Source organism: Camellia sinensis, chromosome 13 (assembly GCF_055761805.1).
Source record: "Camellia sinensis isolate YWXY chromosome 13, ASM5576180v1, whole genome shotgun sequence".
NCBI lineage: Eukaryota > Viridiplantae > Streptophyta > Magnoliopsida > Ericales > Theaceae > Camellia > Camellia sinensis.
In genome coordinates, this window is record NC_138973.1 from 117,824,295 (window position 1) to 117,843,135 (window position 18,841).

Here is an 18,841-nt window from a genome sequence, read left to right on the forward strand (position 1 = left end):
ATTTTCCAAACTATAGAGGGCAATCCGTATTTTAATTATACCTCAAGGGGTGTATTTGTAATTTACACAGAAAAAAAAGAAAAATAGAAAACAAGAATATTCAACTAACATATATGAACATTCATCAAGAAACTTAACAATTTGAGTGTTTAATTTAAGCCAATGTAAATATTCACACTGTAACATAAAAGATGAAAACACAACTAAAACAAGTAAAAATCAATTTTGATTATTCACATCCTTACTTGTATGAATATTCACATTGTGACATGAAAGACGAAAATATATCTAAAATAAGTACAAATCGATTTTGAATGTTCAGCCCGTACTTGTGTGAATATTCACACTGCGATGTAAAAAGACGAAAACGTAATTGAAACAAATAAGAATTGATTGTTCCGATTGTTCAATGGCTAAAAAAGATTGTCCATCACTGGTCTACCATAAACTCTGGTGAGTCCACCATCGTCGATCTAGCATATTTGATTTCTCTAGGTTATTAAAATAAACCATCTTTCTCTCTTTCACTCCAACATATATGGTACATCCAAAATTGATTATTCTGTTTGTTTAATGGAATTTTTTTTTTGTTCATTGTCGGGCTAGCTACCATTGTCTCTTGTGAGTTCACCATCGCATCCATCATCGGTCTATTATAACGGTTCTGGTTTAAATCCTACTCATTTAATACTCTTAGATTCGAGATTCAGTACTTTAATTGTTAATCATATCCTTTGTCATCGTGTTAGTAGTCGAGTTGAATTGTTAGTCGTGTTTTAAACAGGTTGAAAGTTAGTTTTTCGAAAGAGTTGTTGTCTAGTTTTCTTCTTGTTTGCTCGAGCGGTTTTTGAGATCTCCCAGTATTTTGCAGGTCAGCAAAAATTCTAGGAGTAGGGTGATCTTAGCTCAAGCGATCTTCTAGTGTTTGCAAAATTTTTGGGAATGGGTCAGTGTGCGCTCGAGCAGTGTCACTTATTGTCTTTGACGCTTGATTGGTGTTTTGCTCGCTCAAGGGGTCTGTGTGTATATCCGTTTGAGAAAATGGATTTTTGAATCACTTTTTCATTCCTCTCTTTCTAAAACATTCCAAAACCCTAGTTCTTCACTTTCTCTCTCTAGTTCTTGCTTAAAACCTCAAATACTCCATCATCCATTGATCTCTTCACCTTTGCTCTTTGGAGAAAAATGTAGAGTTCGTCGAAAGTTTCAATCTAATCGGCAAGGATCTCCTTTTTGGCTCCGCCAAAATTTCACACTTGCTCTCTTCCTCTTCTACTCTTAAGGTAAGGATTTTTTCAACCTCTCGTGTAACTTTTAGCTTAGTTATTTGCTCTTTGAAAGGATTTAGTGATTTGGGGATTTTTGGGATTAAACCTAGGGTTTGATTTTAAAGTGTAAAAGAGGGATTTTTAAATGGGCGCTTGAGAAAGGCTATGGGTATGTGTTTATGGTTGAGTTATGTTGAAATATGGAATTTCTTTACTTAAATGTGATTTTGAAAGTAAAAGAGATTTTGTTCAAAAAGCATAGATACTTGGTTTATGGACGAGAAAGGGAAAAAGATGTTGGGTTTTGAAAAGATGAAATGAATATATCTGTTGATGATGACGGTGAAGTTAGATATGTAATATCACTCCCATTTTGAAAATGCTGAGATTATATCTTTTGATGAAAAATTATTTGTTGAGTAAAAACATCTATTTTGCGGTATCAGTGGAGGATAGTCTTGATTGTTGTAGAAATTGCATGAGAATTATGTTAAATTGAAACTAATTTCTCATACATTGTGCATTGAGTATTGTTTCATATATAAATCTTGAAAATGTATTGTTTTTGAGAAAAATGGGTGTATAACTTGGTGAATATGGTTAGGGAGTGTGGTTGTGGTTTATATTGTTGGCTTGTGTGTCCTCGGTGAAAGTCTAGAAACCGGCGTAGTTAGCTGATCTTTCTGGTTAGTACCAATAAAATGGCTTTGGTAATGCTTGTATAGCCTACTGGCAGACACCACTACAAGAATTTACACATTTGCCGACCACATTTGCCGACCACTTTTGCCGACCAAAAAAATTTTAGTCGCAAAAAAATGACATTTGCCGACCAAAATATTAATTAGTCGTAAATGATAATTATTTTTGGCGACCAAAATAAGTTGGTCGCAGAAGGTCACATTTTGGCGACCAAAAATGAGTTAGTCGCAAAAATTGGTATGCTTTTGGCAACCAACTTCAAATTTAGTCGCGGAAGGTTACATTTTGGCGACCAAAAAAAATTAGTCGCCAAATTAATACTTTTAGCGACTAATATTTTAGTCACCGTTGATTGAGATTTGGCGACTAAAAAAATTTGTCGGCAAAGGTACCTTTTCTACGACTAATTTGGTCATTTAGTTGCGAAAAGTTTGGGAGGGAAATTTGAAAGGTGGTGAGGGAAAATGAAAATTTTTTGCGACAAAAAAAAATTTGGTCGCCATTTATAAAACGACGTCGTTTTGTATCCACTCTCCCTAAAAATTTGGTCGCCTTTTCTAAGTGTTGCCATTTATGAACCCTAAACTGCTGCCCCCTTCCAACTCTCTCTCTCTTTCTCTCTCTCTCTCTGTGTCTCTAATGGAGAATGGGGACGAGTGGTTGGTCCCCGAAGAAGCTACAACACATTCTCTTCTGCTTCTCCATCACCATTATTTTCTCTCTCCTCGCTTCCCTAACTTGCTATTCCTTCCTCTGCCGCCAGACCATCTGGTTCGGATCCATCATCTCCCTCTCCGCCGGCGCCGCCAAAGAGGTCACCGACGAGCTTGGCTTCTTCAAGTCGGTCGGAGCCTCCCCCAAAGACGCTGTTGCTGATCTCCTCGGCATTCTTCTCGCTGTGCTCGTTCTTTCTCTCACCAAATCACTCTCTCTGCGGATCAAACCCGATCAATCGGGTCAAATTCGAGGGGTCGAGATAGTTTGATCGATGGCTTGGGTTCCAGTTTGTGCGATTGAGCATTTTGGAGTGATCAGGTTAGTCTGTATAGAGTTGTCTGTTTGGTTTATGAGAAGATGATATACAAACAGAATTTTCTTACAAAAGTGAAGATTTGAAACTTGAAATAGGATCTATTGAATTTAAATACATCATAGGAACAACTCATTACCTATATCAGTTTGTTTTTAAATTTGTTTGTTCAGCATTACTCCCAAAAAAAAAAAATGAACCTTGGAATTGCTATTGGATTCAAAATTTTCATTTTCAAGCTAATTTCAAGAAAAAAAAAATGAATGGCTATTGGAATGAATTAGCCATTAATTTTCAATAGCAATTTCAGTAGAAGAAATGAAAAAAGGGCTATTGGATTCAAAATTTTCATTTTTCAGATTACATCAGTTTGTTTAGTAAGTTCGTCTATTGATTTAGAAATTAGCTTGGGGTTTTTCATATTCTCTTCAACTTATTCTACTATTTATAAATAAGTTCATTGGTTTTGAAATCAAATTACTCTAAAAGAAAGAATTTGGGACGGTGCATTGGTAGTGGTGGTGGTGCCTCAGGGCCTCTAGCTGCTGCTCCTCCTCCTAGTCATGGCTAGTTTGGTCTTAACTATTACCGTCTAAGATGATGAGTGTGAAGTTGCAAGCTAGAATAAGAATCCAAATTTGGATGAGTAATGTGATGTGTAAATACTTTCAATTTGAAGTGCTTTTATGTTTAGGTGTTCTTGCCTAGAGTTATATCTAAACCCTACATTCACTTCCTGTTTCTCAGTTAAATTCTAGTTTCTTAACTTTTTTGATTTTGAAAACCTACAAATAAAAACTATATTCGCACTCTTGAACTCTAACCAGAGAATACTTTTTGATGAGTTTCAATCTATAAAGATGGGGGAAAACGAAGAAAATAAAGTAAGTGAATCGCTTATCCTCAAATTTCTCTTTTTCATCTCAAAACACTTCTAATTATTAAATTATGTCCGAAGGTTTTCGTCCCTCAAGACTTTCACATGACTATCTCCAGGCTATTTCAAGACTTTCATATCGACAATTGTGAAAAATGCATATAAATAAATTTTTATTTTTAAAATAAATAAATAAATTTAAAAACCCTTAAAGAGGATTTATAGGATGTGACAGTCCATTCCCATCTTAACGCAGTGTCCAAACTCAGTAGGTTCAAATTTTCAACAGTATTTGTATGATATGCATGTTATTTAAAGATCGACAATTTCTTCAAATGAATGTACGAATGAGCAAAGTACACATCCAATTTATACTGGCAGCTTCAAAATTGCTGCATTCAGTTTTCCCTCTCACAGACATGGGCTATAATCTTGAACTAACCTAACCCTTGAAGAGAAATATAATTTCAGTGGGAGAAGAAAATACAATTAAGAATTACAACTTCGTCGTTGAAACAACTACTAATACACAATATACAAACAATTCATGAATATGATTGCCAGCCGCAAACTGTTAGTGTAACTGCAACAGCCCTGACTTGATCATGGTTAATGTGCCGTGCCTCCTCATTTTTTTTTTTTTCATCACCTAAAACAAAATGGCATGTCAGTACATTTATGAAATGAAAAATTCTATAATACGTACACAGCCAAGGCCACGTTGGGCCATAACCAAGTTCAAGTTTGGTTACTACCCAATCTGATCACATGGTCTTGGACTGTATGTGATCACATTGGGTCATAAGTCATAGCCCATTGCATTGAATTATAACTCGCGTAGTCACAAGCAACTTTTGATGTAGTCAAAAGTGGGTTGTGAATCATGCGCCCTTTGAGGGGCCATATGAAATACCCAGCTCGAGCCAATTATACAACAAAGTTGCTCAGAGAAATTATTGGGATTCAGTCAATGTAACAATGTTAAAACAGATAATATCAAGAAATGTCAGAGTTAAAAGAATTTGAAAAAAACTAGAATTAAAAACAAAGCATGTATTACATCAGAGAATATATAAAGAATTTGCGAGTCTCCTATATAATAATGAACCATTTGTGAAATTTCCAGTAATTGTTTTGCAACATGACATAAATACGAATAGAAATGAGGCCATATTTTTCAAAAGGCCTCAAAAGCTCAAATAATTTTTCAATAGCAGTCATGACATAGAAGTGTCTTCTGCAGGCCCTCATGGGGGCTGAAAATCCGCCCTTCCATGAGAGAGAGAGAATTTACCTCAATTAACAGGTTGGGCTATGCCAATTGATCCAAAGTGATATAAGCATAGAGTAATTTGATTGATCTATTTAGGCTGGTGGTAGTGGACGCCGGAGATTTAGGATTTTTTTGGCAATTGGTGTTATTAATGATCATAGTTCTTAAAATCATATGACGTACGATTCAAAACTTATAATTTGAGTTTTTTCAAGCCCTAATCAATAAGAAGTGGTTGAGTGAATTGGTGGAGGGCATAAGCCGGTATGTGAACTGATGAATCAATTGAAGTAGAAAAACAAATTAAATATAATTAATGTTGTAGAAACTTTATAAAGCAGAATGTGATAATTCTTGTGTCTTGCTACTTCTTTTTCCTCCTGCTTATGAGTGGATTTGTCATTGTGTGTGTGTTAAATCTCAAATCTCAACTACTAAAATTGTTGGAAACTTGCATTATTCACAGAGACACTACTTCGCCACTGCAAAAGAATTGATGCAGCTCAATGGCACAACCAAGTCTTTGGTAGCAAACCATCTTGCTGAGTCCATAGCAGGAACCAAGCCTCTAAAGGTACGAACTCAGAAGTTTTTATGTTCTTGATTTCTCTGCTGAACTCGTACAAATTTGTCGTCATTGTTTGTCCTTTTCTTTTAGAGTCATTTTTTTTTTTAACATTCAAAAGAGTTCGTGCTAAATTTAACATCATAATTAGTACTTTATGTTTTATTATATGAAATCTGGTTCTGCCCATATCTGTAATTCTGCTGACATGTGTTGCTGCTTCAGCATGATGTGTTCTCAACACTTAATTGTTTGTTAATTTAGTAGTTGGAGCTCATTTTTCTGTTTCACTTTGGTTTATTTATCAGATTTTTTTAAAGGCTCTATATTATTTTCACTTTCTTAAAATTTAAGTGTTTGACTTTTAAAATTCAAGTGATCAATTTCAATCATGTCTGATATGTTGTCCATTGAAACCAGGAAGATTGTAAAATGCAGCTTACCTTGGAGTTGACACATGAGAAAAGTTGTCGTATTCTTGATACTTTGGTTTTAGAGGCTTTGAGGGGCGTCAACATTAAAGAGCTACAATTTTTTTTACCAAAGACATCAGATGTGTTTCTCTCTGACGATGTTAAAACTGCGTGCTCAGTTTTAGCTGATAGCATAATCGTTGGGCTCTATGAATACTTGGCTCCTATGAAAGCATCAGCGGTATCACTCACTCTCTGGTCTTTGCCCCTACCCCCTTTCCCTTAATTTGTCTTTTGTGTGTGTGGAAATGTCGCAACTTTATGAAAATGGATGAATCAAAGTGCTTGTTTTACGCATTTTACTCTTTTAACTTTTTTTTTTGTTCCATATTTGAAATGGCCTTTCTCTAGTTCGTAAGTTGCAGATACACTATTAAGCATGTGGCATGTCCGTGTTGGACACTTCTCGACACGTGTAGAACACACATCCTAACTTTTCCTATTATTATTTTTAAAATTATTTGCAGATACACTAGTGATTTTATTTATTTATTATAATTTTTTTTCTTTTACCAATCTCAATGGATATTTTGATCCAGGGGTCTTGAAGCAAATCAATTTTCCGGCAGTGTTCCTCCTGAACTCGGGAAACTAAGTAACTTGATAACTTTGTAAGACATGTCATTCCTTTGGAGCTCTTGTAGATTTAATTATTTCTTTGTTTTTGTTATTAAGACTATATTAGGTTTCTTTAACTGGTTGTGCGTCCGTGAAAGCATGTATTAATATGTACCATGTGGAACTCAATTTTTATTTTTTTACGACGGGGAGGAGGTTTTTCAAGTTGGATGAAATCCATAGAATGAGACCATATTAGCTTCTTGTTGTCTTGGGAGGAGGCTTATGGTGTGGGATCTTCGCAGGTTTGCCTTGGACCACTAGTATTTGTTGCTACAGTGTAAATATTTATATTACTCTATTTTAATCTATCTTTTTGTTCTGGAGATAAGTAACACACACAAACACACGAGCATGTCACAGTTGGTATTGAAACCTAGGCATCTTTCTTTGGAAGTGGTAGGAGATACCACTTACTGTCAGTTTAATCAAATGATTTGGTGAGAATACAAAAAGAAGGAGAAGAAAGAACTAAATCTCAAAAGCGAGTTGCTTGCATATGCAATGGACTGGATACTAATCTTACATCCAAATATTCTTTCACACTTTGGCTTGTTAGAAATAAAGATTCTATTCATAAGAAGATGAGTATCACCTGGATTTAACATCAACATAGCTAGGATTTAAAATTAAAAAAACTAGCAACAACATCACACTATATAACAGGGCTTGAACTCAGGACTTTTTTCTTTTTTTTTTTTAGGGTTCAAACTCAGGTCTGTTATTTGGGATGGCCCCGCAGGCTATTGGAGATGTCTCCTCCGGAACACCATAGCTAGGTTTTTAAAGCCAACACTTCATCATTGTATTAAATCAATCAAGTTTTGTTTAAACTAAACTAAGTTTTAATGAGGGTAAGAATGCTTTAGAACAAGTTGTTTGATAACAATTCCCTAATACCAGCCATCCTCACAGCTACCTTCCAATGATCAAAACAAACCAATTAAACTCAAACCTGAATTTGAAACTCCAAGCATACAGGCCATCCATATCATCCATGCTGATAACAAATGCTTCCTTCTCCTGTAGGATGGGAAGGTAATCCTCAGCTGCTTTCTGAAATCAAGTTTTCCCATATACCAAAAGGAATTAGCAGTAGATAATTAGTTCAGCACCAAGCTAATATGTTTACATGACAAATTGCATCAAGTGAAATATTAATAGATTGAAAACTACAATGGAAATTGCAATTCAAGTGATTCTCTATGCTACCAATGGGCTTAATAATATAATTTTATATTAGAAAAGATAAATTACAAACCTTTGGGACTATCATTCTCCTGAGGGAGCCTACATCACTTGTCTGAAGCTCCCTCTAAAAAAGAAACCTCAACCTTGTTTGGTCGATTGCCTAAAAGCACAAAGCTATTAGAGAGTCGCCAAATTAAACAAGTAAAGCATCAATTGAAATATAATTAATGCTGAAAGAAACATTGAACTACAGAAAAAAATCTGTGAAAGGACATAATAAAGACACTTCACCGGTAATGACATACATCTAACAATTCCCAAAATGGCAGCCCAAATATTCTTCAACATATAGCATGTCAATGAATCTCATATGGTAAAAAAAATATACCCATTATAGCACATGTAATGTTCTCACCAGAATTAGTGCCGGTATTGTTCATCAACCACTATTTATCTTCACGTTTCTTACATAGAAACATGATAAAAAGTAGCAGTTCACAATTCTAACGGTTCTTGTTTGAATGCATATAATTAGTTGTTTAAGATTAATGGCGGTTGTTGTTGGTCACCATAATTTAATTGGTAAAAATTAGCACCAACTCTTATCTAACTGCCAGAACTAATTGCTGGAGGTTATCTATGTTTCTATCTGACCACTGCTGATTAAATGTTTTTGATTAAGAGTTGCTGCTAATTTATTTTTGAGGCTAGTGGTGGTTGTCCTGGCTACTGCTTATAGCAGTCCCTTACTAGATATATATATATATATATATATTTGAACTTATGATAAGCCTATCATCACATGTATGCATATTCTGTAGTCAACAGATCTCTCTCTCTCTCTCTCTCAGTGTGTTTGAACGTGCAAGATCACTAATTGATTTACTTTGATCTGTTTGTTACCCTTGCAGACCAATGAACTGTATCAATTGGCAGCAGTTGCATTCTGCCTACTTGTAGCATGGGCTTGTTTTTTTCCTAATCTCTCTAGATCTTTACGTCCATATTGCTATGCTTACATATCATTCCAACTTATTTGCATACTATCATGGTGGAACTCTTTTTTTGGCTTAATAATTTTCTTTCGATTTTTATTTTTTTTTTACATTTGTATGTACGAAGTTTGCATGTATGAATTTCAAGCATCTCTGTTTTAATTGTTTGTGTAATTTCAGTGTAGTGATAAGCTTGGTCTACGCTTAGAGCTGGGTTCCTTTGCTGCTGGAGTGATGATATCAACTGATCTTGCTTAGCATACACTCAAACAAGTAAGGCACTTTCTTTGCTTATTTGTCATCAACTATGTACAGATGTGTGACTTTTTTAGTGATATATTATATTTTCTGGTTTGAAATAAATATCTGACTATTTTTTTCTTCTTTCAAAACATGTACATATAATATGTAGAAAATGCTAATAGCCTATATTAGTGTACATTCAAGGGTGGTGGGAAGAATGGACAAGCTATGTATCAAATCCAACCTTTGGCATTGTTTGCGTGAAGTGGCTGCCCTCAGATTATAATATGTAGTCCAAGCATTTATCATTCCACAAAGCAATTTTCCATATATGTGGTTTCTACGTATGTGTATATACAAATAGTGTAAAAGCATACATACCTGTATACAAGCAGTGTAAAAACATACATGAATGAAATGGTAGGTCTATCCCAGAACTTCCAGAATTCATGTCAAATTGAATATAGATTGAGCTGCGATCACTGTAGGTATTAATCACGCTTAAAATGTGTGGTCTAAATGTTTATTATCACAGGTTTTATTAGTAATTAATCATACTTAAAGATGTGATCTAAATGTTATTAATCACACTTAAAAAATGTGATCTAAATGTTATTAATCACACTTAAAAGATGTGATCTAAATGTTTATTGTCACAGGTTTTATTAGTTTTAATCACACTTAAAAGGTATGATCTAAATGTTATTAATCACACTTAAAAAGTGTGATTAAAAACGATCCTTTTTAATCACACTCCCAAAGATCACACTTTGACAAAACTTAAAAAGTGTGATTAAATAACATAGATCACACAAAAAAAGTGTGATCTTTACCTATTTTTGTAGTAGTGCATTCTTATAGCAACAAAGTAGTTTTAGGAGGTAAAGTTATTTTGCTGATTTATTTGATTGATAGCGTACTGTGGATGGAATTGCTCATGGTGTGATCTCTTTGACTAGGAGAATCAGTGACATAAATGGGATGGCTCAGGAATTTCCTACCTTGAGCAACACTATAGGGCTAGTAAGATTGTATGTTTGATGATTATATAATTTATAATGTTCAATATTTATAGTGTGTACAGGTGAGTTTCATCCTGAGTTTAATTTTATTCATTTTTTTTCGTATTTAGGGTTTTGAGAAACTGCAACATTTCTGGTGAAATCCGGAAATATATTTGGAAAATGATGAATCTGCAAATGTTGCAAGTAAAGCATGTTAAGCTTTGGTGAATGATTTTTATTTGACCTTCAGTGTTTTCATCAATGTATAATTGATTACACGACCAATGCGATTTAATTTTCCATCATGTTATTGTTATTGCTGTTAGTTTTTTTCACTGTCAAGGCATGAAAAGGACAAATCACAGCTCATTTATATGATAGTGCTTATTGAATTTTGTTCACAAATAGTATATAATTTTTGATCATCATGCAGGTGGATTCTGTAGTTTACCTTGTTGACGCGTACGACAAAGAGAGATTTGCACAGGCTAAAAAGGAGTTGGATGCTCTACATAAAAAAGAACAACAATACTCAACCTTGTTAACACCAGATGTTCTTTTTTTTTGAAATTGATGCTGATTATGTTAAATTTTTGTTGGAATGAATTGTTTTTTGTTTTTTGGGGTTTAGAATAGGGTTTTGTGAATTGTTCCTTATTTTTGGAATTAATGTTGTTGCTGCTGAGTTATGTGTTGAAACTTGGATGTAGAAAATTTTATAATAAGGCTTGTTTTGATTATGAATTCATCCTATTTTGATTATGAATTCGCTAAATATTACAGGTGTATTGTTTTCTTGCTTTGGCGACCAATTTATTAGTCGCGACATCCAAAATAATTTTTTTTCGCAAAAAATGACAATTGCCGACCAAGAGTTTTGGTCGCAAAAAATACATCTATTGCCGACCAAAACAGTTTTGGTCGTGGAAACTCACTTTTGCCAACCAAAAATTTTGGTTGCGAAAAGTAACAAATGGCGACCAAATTTTTTGGTCGCGAAATGTGATAATTGGCGACCAAACGTTTTTGGTCGCGAAATGTGACAATTGGCGACTAAGAAATTTGGTTGGGAAAATATCACTTTTCACGACCAAAGTGTTTTAGCGACAAAATAAATTAGTCGCGATAATTAAATATTTAGCGACCAAAAATTTAGTCGGCAAATCCAACTTTTGCCGACCAACCAAAATTTTGGTCACGAATTACTTTTGCCGACCCTCAATTGGCGACCAAAGTAGCGACCAAAAAAATTGGTCGCGAATAACTTTTGCCGACCAAAAATTGACTTTTAGCGACCAATTTTTTTGTTGCCAAAAGTGTTAATTCTTGTAGTGCACATACCTAGAGATTCCTAGTGATTTGTATCCACTGCCCTATTTTTTGATATAAAAAGATATTTTCATGAATTGACATATATAATCCTGGCATTACATTGTTTTGAGATGTGTTAGCCCCAAGGTTATTCAACTTTAAATTCCTATTGATATTGATTTTGATTATTGACAAATATTTAAAATTCATTTTATTATTCATGTTTTCAAAATAATAGTATACAAATTGTGCTTTAATGCTTCTAGAAGATTTATGATTCTAGAGTGTTGTTTTTCAATGGTTTTTAACCCCTCAAAACATGAGATTAGCACTTGTTCGCAAAAATCTATTTATTCTTGAAACAGGTCTAAGGGTCGACACCAGAATAGCAAAGGTCGACACCAAAGTGAAGCTCAAAATGCCCAAATGTTCCAAAAGCAAGGGTCGACACCAAGACATCAAGGGTCGACACTAAATTTCAGAATGCATTCCAGAAGCAAGGGTCGACACCAAGAACAACAAGGGTCGACACTAAATTTCAGAATGCAATCCAACAGCGAGGGTCGACACTAAATTTCAGAATGTAATCCACCAACAAGGGTCGACACCAAGAATCATAAGGGTCGACACCAGGAACACCTAGAACAAAACTCAGAGAAGAAAAGAAGAGCTAAGGGTTGACGCCTATAAAATCTGGGTTTCAAAAATACAGCTACAAAATTAGATCTATACTGACACAACCCCTTTCTCAGTCACTTTTTCAGATTAATGTGCAAAGTATGCCATCTTTTCTGATCCTTGAGTAGGCCTTTTGGCACCATATCTTCTCCATGAAGTTGACTTATGAGATTGAGCATTAAATTAAAGCTTGTGCATTTAATGAACCTTCTCTTCCCAAGACCTGCCTACAGTCTGCCTTCTCCATACTCTAATCAAACCCAACTGCAAGATATTTTCCATGATTTGCTCCAATGGCTAGAACATACGGTCGCTACCTCTCTCAAACAACTAGAAGCCATTGATGCTATAAAGAAAAGGCTCTCCTAGTTTGAAATATACACTCCTTCAATACAACAAACCCAGAGCATTCAAGAGCAATCAAGAGCTTTTAATATACTCCGTTGTATTTCCATTTTCACATCTGAGTGAGTCTTAAATTACCTGTGAGCCTACACTTTCATATCCATCTTTTGAGAAAGAATAGTTGTAAAAGAGGACAGTTGTACCCCTTGTTTTTGTTCTTTATTTTCTGAGTGAAACACTTATAAAGTAAGACATTTAGTTGAAAGGTCCTCAACGTAAGTTCTTTGTAAAAATCCACAAGCTAGGTGAAGCTTGGTGGTCCATTGATTCTTATTGAAGAAATTCTCAAGGAGGTCTCTTGAGGAGTGGATGTAAGCCAGTGAGCCGAACCACTATAAATCTTTCTGTCAAGCTCTTTTTTCATTTCCTTTTATTTTCTATGTACTTATTAATTTTCTGCTGAATTTAATCTCTTAGGCCTTGTTTGGTTTGTATTTGAGAAACATGTTTTGAGATAAAAAGTATGAAAATTTGTTTGGTTTGGTTTTTTTTCAAAAGATGTTTTGAAAATTATTTTGAGAGAGTTTTGGAAAAAGTGATTGATTTGATGTGTATGAGAGAAAGATTTGTTTAGAAAATTTGTAAACCAAACAAGTTTTGGAAAACTTTTTTGGGAAAATTTGTTTGGTTTGATTACTTTTGAAAACTTATTTGTAGAGAATTTTTTCCAAAATTTTTTGAGAAACACAAACCAAACAAGGCCTTAGTTTTTGAAATCTATTTTCTAGCCAAATTTTTAATTACCCAATTCACCTCCTTTTGCGTTGCTTTCTTATATAATAATTAGTATCACAGCCTCGTCTCTAGTATTGTGACTTAACAGAGTTAGAGTGATCTATGGCAATCCCTAGCTCTTCTCTTCCTAAAGGTCAAGCCTCAAACCGACCACCCTTCTTCAATGGTACAAACTTCAACTATTGGAAAACCTGTATGATTATGCATATCCAATCTATCGACTATGAGGTTTGGAAAATTATCTGTGATGGTCCTAAAGTCCCCACCAAAACCATAGATGGTCTGTTGGTTTCCAAACTTGAGAGTGAGTGGACTAGTACTGATTATAAGGATATTCAATCCAAAGCCAAAGCTGTTAATATGCCGTATTGTGCACTTGATGCTACTGAGTTTAACAGAATATGCACTTGTACAACGGCGAAAGAAATTTGGGTTAAGCTTATTGTAACTCATGAGGGAACGACTCAAGTCAAAGAGTCTATAGTAAGTTTGTTTGTTCATAACTATGAGCTATTCAAGATGAAACCTGATGAGAACATATTCCAAATGTTCACTCGCTTTATGGATATTATAAATAGTCTTTAATCTCTTGGGAATACTTATACGAATGCAGAAATTATCAGAAAAGTTTTCCGCTCATTGCCAAAAAGTTGGGAAAAAAAGTTATAGCAGTGATAGAAGCAAGAGACTTGTCAATATTAAGTTTTGGTGAGTTAATGGGATCTCTCCTAACCCATGAGATCATCATGCAAGAAGGAAAAGAAGAAGAAGACAAGAATAAAAAGAAAGGGATAACTTTCAAGTCTACCTCAAAATCTCAAGAGAAAGAAGAAGATGCTTCAGAGGAAGATGAGGAAATGGCTTTCATTACCAAAAGGTTCAAAAAATTTGTGAAGAAGAAACAAGGTGTAAGGAAATTCTTCAAAAAAGACTTCAACAAAGATTTTCAAAAAGGAGAAGGTTTTAAAAAATCTAAAGTTACTTACTACGAATGCAACATGCCAGGACACTACAAATCAGAATGTCCAGAGCTCAAAAAACAATTCAAGAAGCACAAGCATAAGGCCATGATTGCAGCATGGGGAGAACATAGTGATGACAGCGACTCAGAGACTAATATTTGCAAAAATGAAGTCGCAAACCTATGCTTGATGGCACTTGAAGATGAAAATGAGGTAAATGATGACTTCTTTGCCGTTGATGAATTACAAACTGCTTTTGATGAATCACATGTTGAATTTAAAAAATTAAGCATGAAAAGTAGTTGTCAAAAGAAAATGATCTTTAGTTTATCTCAAGAAAAGGAATCCTTGACTTCTAAGATCAATACTTTAGAAAATGAAGTCTTGACAATGGAAAAGGAGAAAGAATTTTCAAATGAAAAAGAATTTTTCATTTTTGAAAAGAAAGTAGATGATTTGCAAAAAGAAAATGAAACTTTGAAAAAGGAGAAAATTGTTTTAAATGAAAACATAGAAGATTTAAAAAATATTCTTTCAAAATTTACTCAAGGTAGAGATACCTTAGATAAAATTCTCAAAAGTCAAAATCAAATCTTTGGAGGAATGGGAATTGGATATAAACTTTTTTCAAAAGCAAAAAATTCCAAAATTACCTTTGTTCATGCATCATCTTACCATTTTCATCTCACATGTCATTATTGTGGAAGAAAATGTCACATCTCTTCTTCATGTCCTACTAAGAGAAACTCATTTGATAGAATGAAAAAGAAGTGGGTTTCCAAAAACACTACAACTCCTCACTCTCATGGACCCAAGAAAGAATGGGTATCAAAAGGCCAACAAAAATCTGATTTTTGTGAGGTCAAAATCTGACAACAACTGATGGTACCTTGATAGTGCGTACTCAAGGCACATGACCGGTGATAGAGCAATGTTCTCAACCCTTAAATCCAAAGAAGGAGGTCACGTGACCTTTGGAGACAATAGTAAGGGAAAGATCATTGGCGAAGGTAGTATTGGTAAAACTTCTTCACCAATCATCGAAAATGTGTTGCTTGTTGAAGGATTGAAACATAACTTGCTTAGTATTAGTCAAATGTGTGATAAAGGTAATCATGTTACTTTTGAAAAATCCCACTGCACCATTAAAAATTTTACTGATAACAAAGTTCTTTTTGTTGGTCATGGGCATGAAAATGTGTATATCTGATTTGCATAGTTTATCTCCTAATCATGATGTTAAGTGCTTATCTACTACAAATGAATCTAGCTGGCTATGGCATAGAAGGCTAGGACATGCTCATATGGATTTTCTTTCAAAACTTTCAAAACTTGACTTGGTTGTTGGTTTACCAAAAATTGATTTTGAAAAAGATAGGCTTTGTGATGCTTGTCAACAAGGAAAACAAACAAGAGTTTCTTTCAAATCCAAAAATATTATTTCTACTTCTAGACCTCTTCAATTATTGCATATTGACTTGTTCGAACCTTCTAGAACTTTAAGTCTTGGTGGTAAATCTTATTGTCTTGTTTGTGTGGATGACTATACTAGATTCACTTGGGTGATTTTCTTGGCACCCAAAAGTGATACTTTTTCTGCATTTTCAACTCTATGTAAACCTATTCAAAATGTGATTAGTCTTTCTATTTGTAGCATTTGGAGTGATCATGGTAGAGAATTTGATAATGATGAGTTTATTCTATTTTGTAATGAGCATGGCATTGATCATAATTTTTCTGCTCCTCGAACTCCTTAATAAAATGGTGTGGTAGAAAGAAAAAATAGAGTTCTTGAGGAAATGGCTCGGACTATGCTTTGTGAAAATAATTTGCCAATATATTTTTGGGCGAAAGCCGTTAACACTGCTTGCTATGTTATTAATCATGCCATGATTAGACCCATACTTAAGAAAACGCCATATGAATTGTGGAAAGGAAGAAAACCCAACATTGGTCTGCATTTGGTTGTAAATGTTTTGTACTTAATAACAATAAAGAAAATCTTGGAAAATTTGATGCAAAATCTGATGAAGCCGTGTTTCTTGGCTATGCAAAATCTAGTAAAGCTTATCGTGTCTTTAATAAAAAAGCTTTACTCGTTGAAGAGTCTATATACGTTGCTTTTGATGAATTTAACTCCTTTGCTTCCAAGAATATTGTTAATGATGATATTGCAGATTTTAATCCAAGAATTGAAGTCATTTACTTATTGAAAAATGATGAACTTCATTCTTCGGAACCTAAGGTTGAAGTCTCTATGGAAGATCTTCAAAAAGAGTATGCTCATCCAGCGAAGGAAAATGATCTACCCAAGGAATGGAAGTATGCTCATGGACATCCCAAAGATCTCATTATAGGAGATGCCATGCAAGGTGTAAGAACTCATTCTTTTATTCATAATGTATGTGGCAATTTAGCTTTTGTTTGTCAAATTGAGCCAAAAACTTTTTCTGAGGCTGAATACGATGAAAACTAGATTTTTGCTATGCAAGAAGAGTTAAATCAGTTTGAAAGAAATGAAGTTTGGTTTTTAACTCCTCGTTCTAAGGATCATTCCGTTATTGGAACAAAATGGGTTTTTCGAAACAAAATGAATGAATTCGGTGTTGTTATTAGGAACAAAGCTAGACTTGTAGCCCAAGGTCATAACCAAAAAGAAAACATTGATTTTGATGAAACTTTTGCACCCGTTGCATGTCTTGAAGCCATTCACATGTTGCTTGCATTTGCTTGTTTTAGAAATTTTAATCTTTACCAAATGGATGTGAAAAATGCTTTTGTAAATAGGTTGATTTCAGGGGAAGTGTATGATGAACAACCTCCTGGTTTCGAAGATCACAAACACTCGGACCACGTTTATAAACTTTCAAAAGCTTTGTATGGTTTGAAATAAGCCCCTAGAGCTTGGTATGAACGCTTAAGCAACTTTCTGAGTGAAAAAGGTTTTTCTCGTAGGAAAATTGATACCACTCTTTTTATAAAAACAAAAAATGATGATACGCTTATTGTTCAAATTTATGTTGATGATATCATATTCGGAGCTACTAATGAATCTTTGTGCAAGGAATTTGCTAAGGATATGCAGGGAGAATTTGAAATGAGTATGATGGGAGAGTTGACATACTTTCTTGGATTACAAATAAAACAAACCTAAGATGAAATCCATTTATCTCAAGCCAAATATATCAAGGATCCCCTCAAAAGATTTGAAATAGACTTGTCCAAACCCGCAGCAACTCCCATGAGCACATCGATGAAAATTGACAAAGATGAGCAAGGTAAACCGGTAAATGAAAAGAAATACCGAGGTATGATTGGCTCTTTACTCTATCTAACAGCTAGTACACCCGATTTCATGTTTAGTGTGTGTATGTGTGCACGTTTTCAATCGGCTCCAAAAGAATCACATGTCACCGCAGTGAAATACGTTTTTAAATATCTTGTTGGCACTCCACTTTTGGGTCTTTGGTACCCTAAAACAAATGTTTTTGACCTTTATGGTTACTCGAATGCCGACTTTGCGGGATGTAGACTTGACTGAAAAAGCACTAGTGGCACTTGTCATTTTCTTGGAAATTCACTCACATCATAGTTTTGTAAAAAAACAAAATTCTGTGGCTTTATCTACAGTTAAAGTGAAATGTATTGCCACCGCTAGTTGTTGTTCTCATATGCTTTGGATGAAATAATAACTTCTTGATTTTGGACTTCACTATGATCACATTCCTATTAAATGCGATAACACTAGTGTCATTAATCTTTCAAAAAATCCAATAGAGCACTGACGCACTAAAAACATTGAAATGAGGCATCATTTTCTACGAGATCATGTACTTAAAGGTGACATCCAACTCAAATTTGTGCCTACAAGCCAACAATTGGTTGATATCTTTACTAAGCATCTCAATGAGGAATAATTCTACTTCATTACAATTGAGCTTGGCATGTTAAATATTCCTATGTGATGTTAAACTATGTGTTATTATGTTTCTTTGCAAAATTTGCTGAGTAAAACACTAGTTTTTGCCTTACAGGGCCTTTAAGGATTGACCCTCTGCTCTATAGGGTCGACACCTTGTGAACCAGCCTTGTACTTTTTATTGTTAAGAGTCGACACCCTTCTTCGAAGGTGTCGACACCTATTGGATTTGAGGATTCCGTTTTTTAGTGTTAACCCCCCTTCTCTCTAAGGGACAACCCCTCTCTTCATGAGGGTCGACACCATCTCAAGGGTATATATATACCGCGACCCTTCCTTTTTCCCTTGCGACATCTCACATTACCTAGCCCTAGCCCCTCTTCCTATTCTGGTGATTTTCTCCAATGATCCACATTCTGATCCTCTTCCATCTCTCTCACGATCTCTATTCCTTCTCTCCATGGACTCTTAAGCACCTCCTCCTATTCCAACACGGAAGCGACCACGTACCTCCTCCTCTTCCACAGCCATCGCTGGTTCTCCTCCCATGCTTCGCTTCAAGAACCCTGAGTGCAGATCAACCTTCAACAAG

General features: G+C 34.7%; 1 protein-coding gene across 12 annotated transcripts; it reads left to right on the plus strand.

The window, feature by feature from the left end:
• The first annotated feature begins 2,539 nt into the window (after window positions 1-2,539).
• Window positions 2,540-10,979, plus strand: LOC114284330 (uncharacterized). 12 transcript variants are annotated; one of them, XR_014349479.1, is made up of 8 exons: window positions 2,558-3,005; window positions 5,617-5,724; window positions 6,136-6,369; window positions 6,728-6,799; window positions 9,173-9,265; window positions 10,195-10,266; window positions 10,368-10,463; window positions 10,673-10,979. XR_014349479.1 is itself a non-coding variant. In XM_082903254.1 (5 exons), the coding sequence occupies exons 2-4, from the start codon at window positions 5,647-5,649 to the stop codon at window positions 9,248-9,250; spliced, it is 390 nt and encodes a 129-aa protein (XP_082759380.1). In that variant the 5' UTR covers window positions 2,540-3,005; window positions 5,617-5,646; the 3' UTR covers window positions 9,251-9,265; window positions 10,673-10,979. The 12 variants fall into 12 exon arrangements, 2 of the variants coding, with proteins under 2 accessions (XP_082759380.1, XP_082759381.1); XR_014349480.1 differs by having other exon boundaries at window positions 9,178-9,265; window positions 10,368-10,443; XR_014349478.1 differs by having other exon boundaries at window positions 10,368-10,443; window positions 10,673-10,869.
• The last annotated feature ends 7,862 nt before the right edge of the window (window positions 10,980-18,841 follow it).

Coding starts and splice junctions, on each gene's coding strand:
- LOC114284330 (XM_082903254.1), top strand. CDS start 5,647: ATGCAGCTCAATGGCACAACCAAGTCTTTGGTAGCAAACCATCTTGCT. Junction 5,725..6,135: donor CAGGAACCAAGCCTCTAAAG/GTACGAACTCAG, acceptor CATTGAAACCAG/GAAGATTGTAAAATGCAGCT. Junction 6,370..9,172: donor CTCCTATGAAAGCATCAGCG/GTATCACTCACT, acceptor GTGTAATTTCAG/TGTAGTGATAAGCTTGGTCT.